Consider the following 12,568-nt stretch of genomic DNA (forward strand, 5'->3'; position numbering starts at 1 on the left):
AGGTGTCCCTGGGCACTTACTGGCAGAGCTCAAGAGCTTTGCAACACTTGCTTAAGCCGCGCAGAGGCCAGGACAAGGGAATGAGAGAGGCCTGCCTGCACGTACAGCTGAAAAGCTATCCTGACCAAAGAACTGTGTTATTTCTGATCCGGAATTTGTAACCTGTTACTTCCCTAATAAACTCCAAAATCGTGAATACGGTCTATGAGTTGTGTGTGACCACTGTGGCGAATTATAGAACCCAGCAGAGAAGTAAAGTGGCATGGGAGTGGCGGCTGGTGTCAGAACTGGTAAAAAGGTTGGAGAGAGGAGGCATGCCTGACCTCCGCTTCACAGGCATCAGCTTTGGGCTGCTGACGCTGATGGTGATTCTCTCTGCCCCTCATGAGTTAGAGAAGGTCAGGTGCTGCTGCCATCATGCCATTTTTACAGTTGGCGCCATTGTTTTCAACAAGTAAACCTTCCTATCCCTTGTTTATCCCAAATTCTTTTGTTCCAAGAACACCTTTTTAGCTAGGAGTAATTGCTCCGTTCTCTGGATGCTCATAGCACTTTATCTGTACCTGTTTCTCTCTTTTACTCTGTGTCATCATGCCTTAATTAATCCCACAAGCTCTGAAAGGTCAGGGACAGTGTCTCAATCACCTTCATATGCTCGTAGAGCCTAACAGTGCCTGGCACCTAGCTGACCCATGTTAAACTACTTATGGAATAAAAGAAGTACAACTTTTTGATTCTTAAGGCTCCCAGGAGATAATGGCCTTCATTTTTAAGAGGAAGACAAGAGTAGAAGAAGGAAGACCAAAACCTCTTGCCATGAGACCCATTTCCCCTTTCAAAGCATTCATCACCCTTGAAGTTGGTTGGTTATGAGTTACTGTCCTTCCTTCCCACTAGACTACACTACAAAGGGAGGGACTTCAGAGCAAGGGCCATTTCTGCCATAGCAAGAGCATTCAGTAAGGCACTGAAGGAATAAGTATGTACAAACAACTAAATAAGAAAATGTGTCAGGGTGTCTTCACGACAGTCCCACTCATAACCCACATCAATGTGCCCTGCAGACATCCAAGTGGGGCAATGGGCCACAAGAGTCCCCTCCAAAGGATGGTTGGCATCTACAGAAAGTTAGTTTCACTAACAAGCTTTCTCAGAAGGGGAGAAGGCCCTTGGCGCTCTCTCCTGACACAAAGCATGGGGCAAGGGTGGTTACCAAGGGGAACTGGAGGCAGACTTGAAATCCAGGCACAGCAGGGGCCATCCCACCTATGGCCTGGCCACCCTCACGAGTCCATGCCTGAGGCCTCCTTTTGTCACAGAGGGGAACCCTCTCCTCCGAACTTCCTGCTGCCTTTGATAACCACTAGGCCCTCCCCTTTAAGAGGGTTTTTCCTCTGCCTCTTGACATTCAGTCCCTCCACTGCTTTGGCATCAAAAACACCGTGTCTTGCTACAACCGTGCGATGCAGCCCCAGCCATTCTGAGCGTTACTGATCTGGGGAAGTGACAGTGACTTGTATACGAATTGTAAGAGACATGTATTTACCATTTGCCACATTGAGAGCTCTGCTTTCATATTTCCCGCCTGAACCAATGTCCTAATCATAAAGCCCTGTCAACCCTGGGGTGTCACAAAAAATTTACCCTTACACACCTGCCTCTTGTCCTTCTGCACAAATCCTCATTTCCCCACCCTACCCCTCACCCTCCCCAAACTGCCTCCTGTTACAGAAAAGCAAAGGAACTAAAAACGGCAGCTGGGGAGCTTAGTTGACTCACCAGCATAATCAACTCCTCCCAGAATCTCCCATCTTCTCCTGGGGTTTTTGCCAACACAAAGTAAAAAAGAAGCACGAGATCTTAAAAAAAAGAACTCTCAGCGTTTATGCAACAGTCTTTCTACCTGGGTGCAGATTTAACCCTTTGGCTCTGCCCTTTCCACTGTGGTTCCCTCAAAAGGTCTTTAGGCTGAGGAGGGGCTCCAGCCCTGGGCTGGAAGGTGCAGGAAGGCGCTGAACAAGACACTGTTCCTTTTCCTGCTGCATCTTCCTCTGGAAATAGAAAAAAAGCTGCCTTCCTAGTTCTCCAGTTTCAATGGGGGAAGAACCATTTGGGGTGGGAGGAGTTGAAGGAGGAGGAGGAAATGTCAGAAAAAAATACTGGGCAAAGTTTGCTTGCCCTAGAAGTCACCATGGCCAGGGGTCAGTGTTCAAGCAGAAGTGACAGAAACCACCTGAGGTCCCCACTGCCACCCTTGTCTCAGAACTGTCCCCACCTAGCCAGGCTGCAATACAACTGCTCCTTTTAAACAAAAAAAAAAAAAATCCAACCTGATGCCTTCAAGTCGATTCCAACTCACAGCGACTCTACAGGACACAGCAAAACTGCCCCACAGGGTTTCCAAGGAGCACCTGGTGGATCTGAACTGCCGACCTTCTTGTCAGCTATCATTTAACCACTACACCACAAGGGTTTGCGCTCCATTTAAGTGACCATTAAAAATCCAACTGGCTGCTGTTTCCATAAGTAAAACTCGTGCTGGGCCGCTCCTGCTGACAGGCTGAGGGGTTAGCTTCCTCGTCCAGCAGATCAACTAAAAACCCAAGCAGGCGGGGGCACTGAGCCGTGGAATGGGGGGTGCCCATTTCTGGGACTACCCGACTATGAGCCAGTCAGTCGAAATGAAGAACTCAGACATACCTGTCCGTCAGAGTCATCATGGAAAACGAACGCAGGTCTTTAGCAAACTTTCTGGGTGGGAATGGGTGTGTATGCACATGTGTTGTGTGATGTGTGTGTATTTCCTTTGTCTTTAACGCTCACTTGGCATCCAGAGAGACAACTCACTTCGTGATAGATGCTGCTAGGACTGCAAAGTTATGAGGATACTTCTACAAGGCACATGCAAATCTGCTGCAGTACACTAGTCAAAAATCCCCAACTTACCAAAAGTTCCGTTCTAAGGAGGAACTATTTTTCCATAGAAACATGTTCCAAATGGTGGCTGTGCTCGCGGGCCAGCCTATGAGGACCCATCACTGTATCTGAAGTAGTATTATTAATCATACTTAAGATCTAAACCACAGGCCAGGCAGAAACACGAATTCAGAGTTCCAACTTGGGATGCAGGGACATACCGTTGCTCTCTGTCCACCCCAGTTCCCTAACCTTCAAGCCATGGATGAGGCCTTGAAATAGAGAATTTGAAACAGGAGCCAGGGGTGGCGCGGGGGGAGGACGGGGGCATCGAAGCACTGGTGGTAAAGACCTGGGCATTTGGGGTGCTTGAAAATTAAGGCTGGGCAGGAGAGAAGGTCTGAGGATACGGACCAGATGGAGATGAGGAATGAGGCTGGAAGAAGAGAATTCTGAATGGGTCCTGCCTTACAGGAGAAAGGGTGATCAAGGAAGATCAGACAGATGGATCCAGCTAGAGACAAGAGAGAATGGAGCCTGACATGGTGCACCGACAAATCGGGGGCAAACGCTCTTTGGAAATGCCCCCTCAGTGGCTCTAAGGCAGCTCAAGCAGGGCATTTGCCTCATCTCTATCTCGCTGGGCTTGCCACTGCCTCTGCAGTCTCAACCCTGGCCAAGGGCAGAGACAGCTGGATCCCGTTACTAAGTGGCCGGGACCTGGGCAGGTGCCTTGGCTAGCTTGCCAGATAAATGGGGGAGAGGTCACTTGTCAGATGTTAGGTGGGGAAGACTGGAGAGTGCAAGTTTCGCAGTGAGACCGCGTACATGTCAGCTTCTGACTGGGCCTGCGATGCTCCCGATGCCAAACACTGTGCTTACTCTCTGGCAGCAATGCCAGTTCCACTCCAGGGTGCCCTAGCTGCTTGTGCATTTGGCCTAGGGGTATGGTAAACCAGGTGATACCCATTAACCATTACAAGTGTGTGTTAAAAAAAAACAAAACACCTTTTATAGTTAATTCACCTTCTCAGAGCCCAGGGAAAAGAGCCTGAATGCACTGGTTTCCAAGTGAAGGGCATGGCTCAGAGAAGGGTAGGCTTAGCCCTGGCAGGCAGCAGAGGACCTGGGTTCAGACTTGAGGATCAGAGCTTTGTAACGCCTGTGAGTGGGACCCTGGTACAGATTAGCTCATGTGCTGGTGGAAGCCCTGGGGAATCAGAACCACCAATTAACAGGTGGCACTGGGGAGGAAGAGGGCAATTTTGGGCACTGTTACATGTACTATCACACAGACTGCAGACAAGAGAATGCTGGTTTATTCTAAAGAAGGCAAGCATCCAAGTCTATAGCTCTCCACCTCCAAACTCAGAGAGGGCAGGCCAATTGCCAACAGGCACGGTGCTTAAACAAAGACCTGAAGATTGAGTGAAAAAACCCACCTAGGATACCTCTGCAAAAATTTAGCTGGACAGCACAAGGCCAATGCTGCCCATTCTGTTGCCGTGTCTAGTGCATGCTAACCATCAAAGACAAAGAACCCCACGAGCATAAACAGTTCTCCACCAAGCCCTGAAAACAGAAGGTATACAATCAGAAATAACCAAAGATCCAACACCATCCAAAACACTTAGAACAAGGCTTGGCATATACTAAATACTCACAACATATAAGCGATTACTACTATAATTTTCATATGCTTCCCCAACTTTATCCCACAGGTTGCCAGAAGATATTCCACCGGCTCGAGCTTCTTTCCCCAGTGCTCACCATAAAGCCTTTGCATCTTCAAAAAACAGAGAGCTTTTGAAGCTGGCCTAGGAGAGCGCTGAGTTGAAAGCCAAGTTCCAGCCATCTACTCTCACAGCTCAGACTTGGACTTGGGCTTCTTACAGACCCAGAAAAGGCTCCAGCAGCTCAACCATTTTATCCCTTCCCTAAAACGCCACTCTATTCTCCTCTGATAAAAAGCACTTTAAAAACACACATCCTACTGGAGAAAAATCTAGAGTACACACCACAGCTAAGATACACAATGTCAGCAACCTTGCCAAGACTTTCTAGATATACGAACCTAGATACTTTGCAAGTCAATAGTCAAAATGCGGAATGTGACTAGTGAAGAAACACGCAGGCACCCACACTGTGTGGCCACAGCCCCTCATTCCTATGTACTTCCGCAAGCTGAATTCTGCCTCTGGAGTTGTCAAAGGAGGGAGACCTGGAGGGGGGCGGGGGGGCGGTAAAAACCGAGCTACAGGTCCAGTTCCTGCGTGTGTCTTGCTTGGAGGCTCAGCAGCCTCGAGTGGCAGCCAGACTTCCGTCACCAGCAGTCCCTCACACAACAAAGAGGATCACGGTTTGGGAAGATGGGATTTTAGGTGTTTGGTTTGTATCCCATGAACTAGCATCTGTGTCAAGGGCAGTTTCCTGAAACAGCTGCATGTCCTGGGCCCCAGCAGACAGGATCTGAGATACAGGAGAAAGATAAATGAGATGCCAGAACTACGAATTCTGGGGTGATCAAGGCAGCACGGGAAGGAACAAAACTGTTCATCTGTCTTCTCACAGATGGAAGGCCAAGCCCACAGGAGCTGACTTTTCTTCCCTGGTCCTCATGAAGGAGGCAGAGACACCCCCATTTACCTTCCTTGGCTGGCCCAGGCTTTCCCCTGGTGTCTGCACCTCTTTGCCCTGACAGCTCTACCACGTCAAGTGACCGTGGTATCTAACGTTGATGCCGGTTATCCCATGAAGAGATACCAAGGTCATGTGTGCTGGGCCGACACGTTCTGCTGCACTTGTTTATAGGCAAGAGGATTAAAAGAACCTGACGGAGAGGGAAGAGGGCAAACCTTGTGCACAGGGCGAGCACTGGGAACGCAGCATAGAGGCCTCCCGCCAGGAAGTCTTTTGCTCAAATATAAAGCAGAAATCTCTCACCAAATGCCAAACCAGCTAACTATGCCAAATACCACTCACGGTCAAATGACCTTGAGAAACTGCTCAATTTTTCCAATGTTCTTTGTATGAAAGGTTAATGTTGGGGTTTTTGTTTTGTTTGGGGTGGACCACAGGGGTAGGCATGAGTTGCTATGAGTCATCATCAGGTTATGGGAGTGGGCAACGCAGGGTTCACTGAAGAGCTCCAAATTAAATTAATACCTAAGCAAAGCCTTTCTGGTCCATCGAGAAATACATGCATAGGCTTATGAAAGAGGCGATGTCTCAGGGGTATATTTGGATAAAGCAAAGTTTAGTTTTCAGATGCCTAAACTCTCAATCAGAAGTCAAGCTTTCAACACAGAACTTCAGAACTTCCTGTGACCACTTCTCACCCTAATCAATGTCAGAACTGGTAGAAGAAATAATCACCTTTAAGTAGAGTTCCAGGGCAGAGGGGCTCGGGCAGCAGGGAGTCTGGAGACCAGGTCAGGGTCATCCCTCTCTAGCCAGAGTCAATCTGACAATGACAGTCCCTAGCCACAAGACACAGGAAGGAAGAGGGGGAGACAGTCAGCACCTGAGCCCTTGGTTCCAGGCAGTCTAGGCCTCCATAGCTCTGCTGCAGAGACTGGCCCCTAGGCTTTAGAAATTAGACTCTTCCTCCCCTGCTTCTCTGCAAAACCATTTGTCACAGCCCCTAAATAACTGATCCTCCCCGCTCAGCACGCTGGAGCTGCCATGGCCTGGTCTCCGCTGTAGGGACTCAACTCTTAGCAGTGAGGGGAGGTTTCTGTCTGGGTGCTCCCTTGGCTGGAGAGGTTGCCAGACGAGAGCTAAGCTGGTGCCCCTTCCCTAGCCAGCCAAAAGGGGAACATGTGAAACACTGGCTGGCAACCTGTGGTCCCTTTCCCAAGCAAAGGAGCAGCCACCACTTTCCTAACATTCCATGTACCACCAGTCTTGCTGAAGCCAGGGGAAGATACACCCATCCTAAGAAAACTGAAGGTATTAAGTTAAAAATGAAAGAACCCACCTTAGGAACCAAAGAACCTGGCTTGGGGCGGGGTGGGGGGGGAAGGATATTGTGCTGCAAGGGATTCCAAGAATAAACTCCCTAAACCACCCACCCAGCTCTTCTGAAGAGCAGGGGTGTTTAGAAGCGCCTTCCGTTTTCCCGAGCAGTAGAGAACAGGGTGGTCTTGGGCAGACGCACACCTGGCTAGGTCACCGCCTCCCCTGAGGAGTCCTGGCCTCCACTAATGCCAGAAGGAGCTCACACCTGCCACAGGAGTCCACACCTGCTACACCTCTACTAACACCAGGAGCCCGATGGCAATGTGTTCCTGAGCTCCCATACTCACGCGTCCATTAATCTTCCTCCAGATCGCTGCTGTCATGCAGAGCAGTGAGGCGGGCTGAGTCCAGCTCTGAGCCGGTCACTCCAGTTTGCTTGGCAAGGGTGGGAGTTGGGGGGAGGGGAGGAAGAGGAAGGGAGATTATGATTCTGTTTTCAGGCCCCGCCCCCAAAACCAGGGAGGGGAGCAGCTGGGTTCATGTTGCAGGAGTGCTCCAATCTCTGGGCACTACAGAGCCCTCCAGCTGCAAAAGGAGGAATCTGGGGAACATGCAAATCAAACAAGCTGGGGAAAGGAGGGGAAACCGATGAGGGCAGAAGTGGGTTGGTCTCCTGCCAAGAACTTTGAATGGTACTCCTATCAGAACTGGAACATAACAGGAGGTGGCCAGGTTTATGGTCTCTGGGAAAAGGCAGGAAGGGAAACAGTAAAAGCCGGACAAGCATGGGAACAAAACCTGCCCCGTGGCAGGGGAGGGCACAGCCCAGCTGTCTGCGGCAATGGTTATACGGAGTCAGAAGTGCAGTGAGGTCCCAGAAAGCCTTTCCCAGAGGGCACACACTCTAACACTCAGGCAATTTTCACACGCTTTGCCTGTGGTGCCCTGAACCCTGCAGTCGGACACGGTCCTTTCTAATTCCCTTGAAGTGAAGGTCTGCTACTCCAAGTACTTGCGCCACTGGCTGCAATGACAGGAGGGAAGGAAATCTGACAGCAACGGGTTACGGGTGTTGTGCAATCTAGTCTGTGACCAAGGGCAGAGCAGAAGCCACAGATGATGGCTCCTCCCCTGGGGAGGGGAGAGCACCTCCTTCGCCACAGCAGAGCCAAAGGCTGCCACAGAGAGGTGCTGTTTAGCGACAGAAATGTTTGTTGAGAGTGGCAGGAGGGATGGCCACCAGGTACTTCCTCTTTCTCACCAACTGCTCCATCAGCCTCCACACAGGCTGCCTCTGAAAAGCATGCAGAACCTCCAGTGGTGGCAATGGCCTGTGATTCTCTCTCCATCAGAAATGGACAACTGGTCTCTGGGGCCTAAAGAAGTTCCACAGCGTCCTCAGCCAGCACTTCTTCAACACTAAAGCAGGTCCCCCCACCAGAACTGAAGCCTCGGAGAGCCTGCTCTCCACCAACCCCTGCACAAAGGAAACCCTGTCCCTCTACTCTACACCCCAGGCAAAAGGGCACCAACAATCATCTCAGCATAGTCAAAACACCCCTGTAAAACATAAAATTGATTTATATGTGTATATATGTGTGTGTCACGGGAGAAAGATGTGGCAGTCTGCTTCTGTAAAGATTTACAGCCTTGGGAACCCAATGGGGCGCTTCTACCCTGTCCTATAGGGTCACTACGAGTTGGAATCAACTTGACGGAATAGGCTTGGTTTTTATATATGTGTATATGCATATTAAGAAACTCTGGTGGCGTAGTGGTTCGAATCCACCAGGCACTCCTTGGAAACTCTATGGGGCAGTTCTACTCTGTCCTATAGGGTTGCTATGAGTCGGAATCGACTCGATGGCACTGGGTTTAGTTTGGTTTTGGTTATATGCATATTATGTATATATACACATAGGTATACACACATACACATAGATTGCTTTGCAGGCTAGACGCACATGGTTTCTGTATTTTACGTACTACTGTAGCTCCAGCCTCACCCCCTCCCTACCTTGAGAATCACTCCAGGCCCGGCCGCCTGTCTTCAAACTTTCAGGCCTTTGCTCCACCCTCCCTGCCTGTCCTGTTTTCCCTCCATCACTCCTGTTAACCTCAGCTCAGATGTCACTTCCTCCAGGAAGCTCTTCCTGCTGCATCCCTTTAACTTCACAGGGTCCCTGCCCTGTACTTCAGGACCTCCCTAGGTCAGCCCTCCTGTCGCTCAGTTTTTCACAGCTTGCTGTGTGGCCTGTCACCTGTCTCATTCCCCATTACACAGGACTGGGAGTGGTCAAAGGGAAATTTTCAGGACTTAACGTTATTTCTGTATCCTCTGTGCTCAAGCACAGTACCTAGCACCTAAAAGAACCAAAAAAAACCAACCCACTGCCACAGAGTTGAATCCAACTCACAGTGACCCTGTAGGACAGAGCAGAACTGCCCCACAGGGTTTCTATGGTTCTAATCTTTACAGTGGCAGACCGCCACATCTTTCTCCCGCAGAGTGGCTGGCTGGTTGAAACCGCCAACCTTTTGGTTAGCAGCCAAGCGCTTTAACCACTGTGCCACCAGGGCTCCCAGTATCTAACAGACTCTCAAGAAACCGTTTCCTATCCCAAGATAACAGTCTAAGAGCCAGGGTCTTCCTGCTTTTTTCTGAGTGACTCCCCCAACAGCTTTTAGCACAACTCTGTTCCAAATGATCCCTTCAACCTGGGCTGGCTTTGAGTACAACCCCTAGGGCTTTCTGGTGCCTTTATGGACATAAACCCTGGCAGGATTCCAGAACTCCAATCCAGGACGTGCAGCCTGCTGCCCTTCCACTTGTCCTTTCCCAGCTTCCCTTCGGCCTGAGGTCTGGCAGGTAGCCCCCACACAGGCCTTCTGAGCAGCAGGCCTGCCTCTGAAGTGGAAGCAACGTGGGCAGGGGACAAAGGGCCCCAAGAGAGATCTATCCTAGACCCAGCTTTGCCCAAACAAGTTACATAACCTTGAGCAAGTCATTCACCCTCTTGGGATCTGTTTCCCAACTTGTAAAATGGGGGATTGGAAAGGAGTGCTGAGGGTCTATCTGTCTTGGGTGGAGGCAAGGGTGCTAGGTGGCTCTGTGCTCATAAGCTTCTCAGCCCTGCCCTGGGGAGAGCGCGTCAGCAGGAAGTGAGGATTGTTTGCATGTCCTGAAGACCATTTCCTGACCTTGGCTTACATCGATCTGCTGGCTGAAAAGTCTGCCTCCATACGTAAACCTCTCCTAACAGGCCCCGGACACCAGGCCCACACACTGGAAAATCTCTTCTCCTTGGGCAGAAAAAAAATGAAAGGTAACCTAGGGGATCAACTTGAGAAATTAAGCTACTAAACAGCAGCACAACTTAGAAACATTTTAACCCTGAACTCAGTGTGCCCGAGGGAAGGATCCTCTCTCCCTAGACTTCATTTCCCCACAATTTATAAACTCTTCCCCCTCCCCTCTCAAAAATCAAACCAAATCCACTGCCATCAGTAGATTCCAACTCATAGCAACCCTATAGTTCAGAGGAGAACTGCCCCGTAAGGTTTCCAAGGCTGTAAGTCAGACTGCCATCTTTCTCCCGTGCAGCAGCTGTGGGTTCCAACCACCAACCTTTTGGTTAGCGGCTGAGTGTGTAACCACTGTACCACCAGGGTCCTTCTCACCCCTCCCAGCCTCTCTGAACACCATGAATGTGACCACACATGCAGGGAAAGGCCTGGCCACAGAGTCTACTTCCAGCAGGCCCCAGGGCTCAGGGCCTTCCTTGGTCAAGCACCTCCAAGGAAGCACAGCTCCTGGGAGGAGGGTAGGCAGCACAGCTAACGCCTGGCACCTGCCCCGCCCGCGCCGTGATCCCCACAGCAGCCCAGGTCCTCTAAGGGCTCCTGGGTGGGGTGCTGCCCGCCTGCCAGCCATAGGCAGGTAATCCATGAGGAGAAACTGAGTTGGCAAAGCCCAGCAAACAGCAGTTTCAGTCTCCCTGCCCAGAGTGGGGGGAGGGAGGGCGAGAGAGGGAGGACTGGGAGCTGAGGGAAGTAAAAGCAGACCAGTCAAACAGGTCCTGACTTCCACCACCCTACCCAGCTGATGCATTCTTCAAAACAGGAGATTCAAAAGTCCAGTGGAGCTTTTACAACCCAAGTCACAAAGAGTCCGCCATTCACGATTCGTCAGTCCAGGGCATCATAGAGAAAACGGTCCTCTTTTCCACTCTTGCCCAACCATATTGGTCCTGGAAAACATGATCCCTGATCTCCCCACAGCTCTTGGTCAATTCAGAAGAGTGAATGATCTCCCCTGAGATGCTCAAAGAAAACTCTAGGCCCTCGCCATCCCCAGGCGCTGAGGTGGTGTGAAATCAGTTCTTCCTGTGCCATGTTCCTGAGCTTTTCTCCACTATAAATAACTCCAGCCTCCTGACACAGACCACATGATCTCACCAACTCTGGACAAAATTCCCAACGCTCAGTGTACTTCTGTTCACCCATTGTAAAACAGAAAGAAGGATGAGGCCAATTTAACCAGAGGCAACAACAGAGCCAGAGATGCTTAGTAAAGTGGCAAGAACAGAAATAAGCAAAACCAGGAGGGCTTGGCTTTCTGGCTCTGGTCCCTACTTCGGGAAGCCAGGCAGGGTTTCCTCAGCAGCTCATTCACTCTCTGTGGTTTCCTCTCTAGCATGAGTTCTTATAGCAATCCAGTAATAGTGTAAACCTTCCCCCTCATCCTGAAAAAGTTGGGCTTTTTAGTCATTATTGCACTTAATTAAGACTTGTGACTTTATATGGCCAAAGAATTGGATACAGACAGACGTCTAATTTACAAATCCATATGGACATGTTTCCCCAAGGGTGGTTGTAATGTGGAGAACAATACCCCATATTATAATTTCTTGATTTTTATTTCACAAATTCACAGAGACCACATGCAAAGCACTCTAATAGGCTCCAGGAAAGAAACAGAATACAGAAAGGACAAAATACATGCCAGCCTTCAAAGGAGCTGATAATCTAGTAGGAGAGATAAACACAAATCACACAGTCCAGTGTGGGACCAAATCCAGGAAATGAATTTACAGTCTGGCAGCGCCTCCCCCCCGTCCCCATTTCTTGGAGGTCTGCAGCTTAATTATTTTTCAGCATATCCACGGGCTAAGAGAGATTAGGAGATCCCAGGTCTCACTTCTAGCTGACAGTGTGAGTCCTGCTGGGATCTATCTATAAATTTGCTTCAGCGGATGGAAATGTCCACCCATTGAGTCCAACCATGGTGTCAGCGGAGTGCAATGCTGGAATAAGAGGAGGCTGACTCAGGGAGCCACACTGACAGGGCAATCATTTAGCCTTCCTCCTCTTTCATCCCCATCTGGAAAACAGGGACAGGTCCAATAAAGCAGCAAAGATACGGAAAGAGCTTAAAAAACACAGGCTCAAAAAAGTTGCTTGGGACTCTTGGTCATGGAAATGCAGCCAGAAAAAGTCCTCAGCAATAGGAACACAAGAGGTTATTTTGGGAAAGATCTGAAAGGGATTACTGAAGTTCTGAATCCAGAACCCCCATCTCAGTGGCGGTTATGACCGAGAAGGCATATTTATATATTTTTCCTTTTATTTCCCAATTGTTGGTTGTCAAGTCTGGTCTCCCTTCTTAATTCCCATTTAGCCAGTGCTGCCG

General features: G+C 49.7%; 1 protein-coding gene across 10 annotated transcripts in view; it reads right to left on the reverse strand.

Moving 5' to 3' along the window:
* Positions 1-12,568, reverse strand: part of MARK2 (microtubule affinity regulating kinase 2) — a 60,009-nt gene that overhangs the window by 28,852 nt on the left and 18,589 nt on the right. The window contains exons 1-2 of one of the 10 annotated variants that reach the window (XM_010599090.3): positions 7,224-7,317; positions 6,292-6,395 (exon numbers count right to left, since the gene is read on the reverse strand). The exons of 8 other annotated variants lie outside the window; for them this stretch is intronic. Coding sequence is in view for 1 of the 2 variants with exons in the window: in XM_023559655.2 (XP_023415423.1) it covers positions 7,224-7,259 (36 nt within the window). In the remaining variant the exon portion in view is untranslated. Of the gene's footprint in view, positions 1-6,291; positions 6,396-7,223; positions 7,318-12,568 lie in introns of those variants that run through there. One more of the 10 variants, XM_023559655.2, reaches the window with a different exon arrangement.

Source organism: Loxodonta africana, chromosome 7, assembly GCF_030014295.1.
Source record: "Loxodonta africana isolate mLoxAfr1 chromosome 7, mLoxAfr1.hap2, whole genome shotgun sequence".
In the NCBI taxonomy this organism is placed as follows: Eukaryota; Metazoa; Chordata; class Mammalia; order Proboscidea; family Elephantidae; genus Loxodonta; species Loxodonta africana.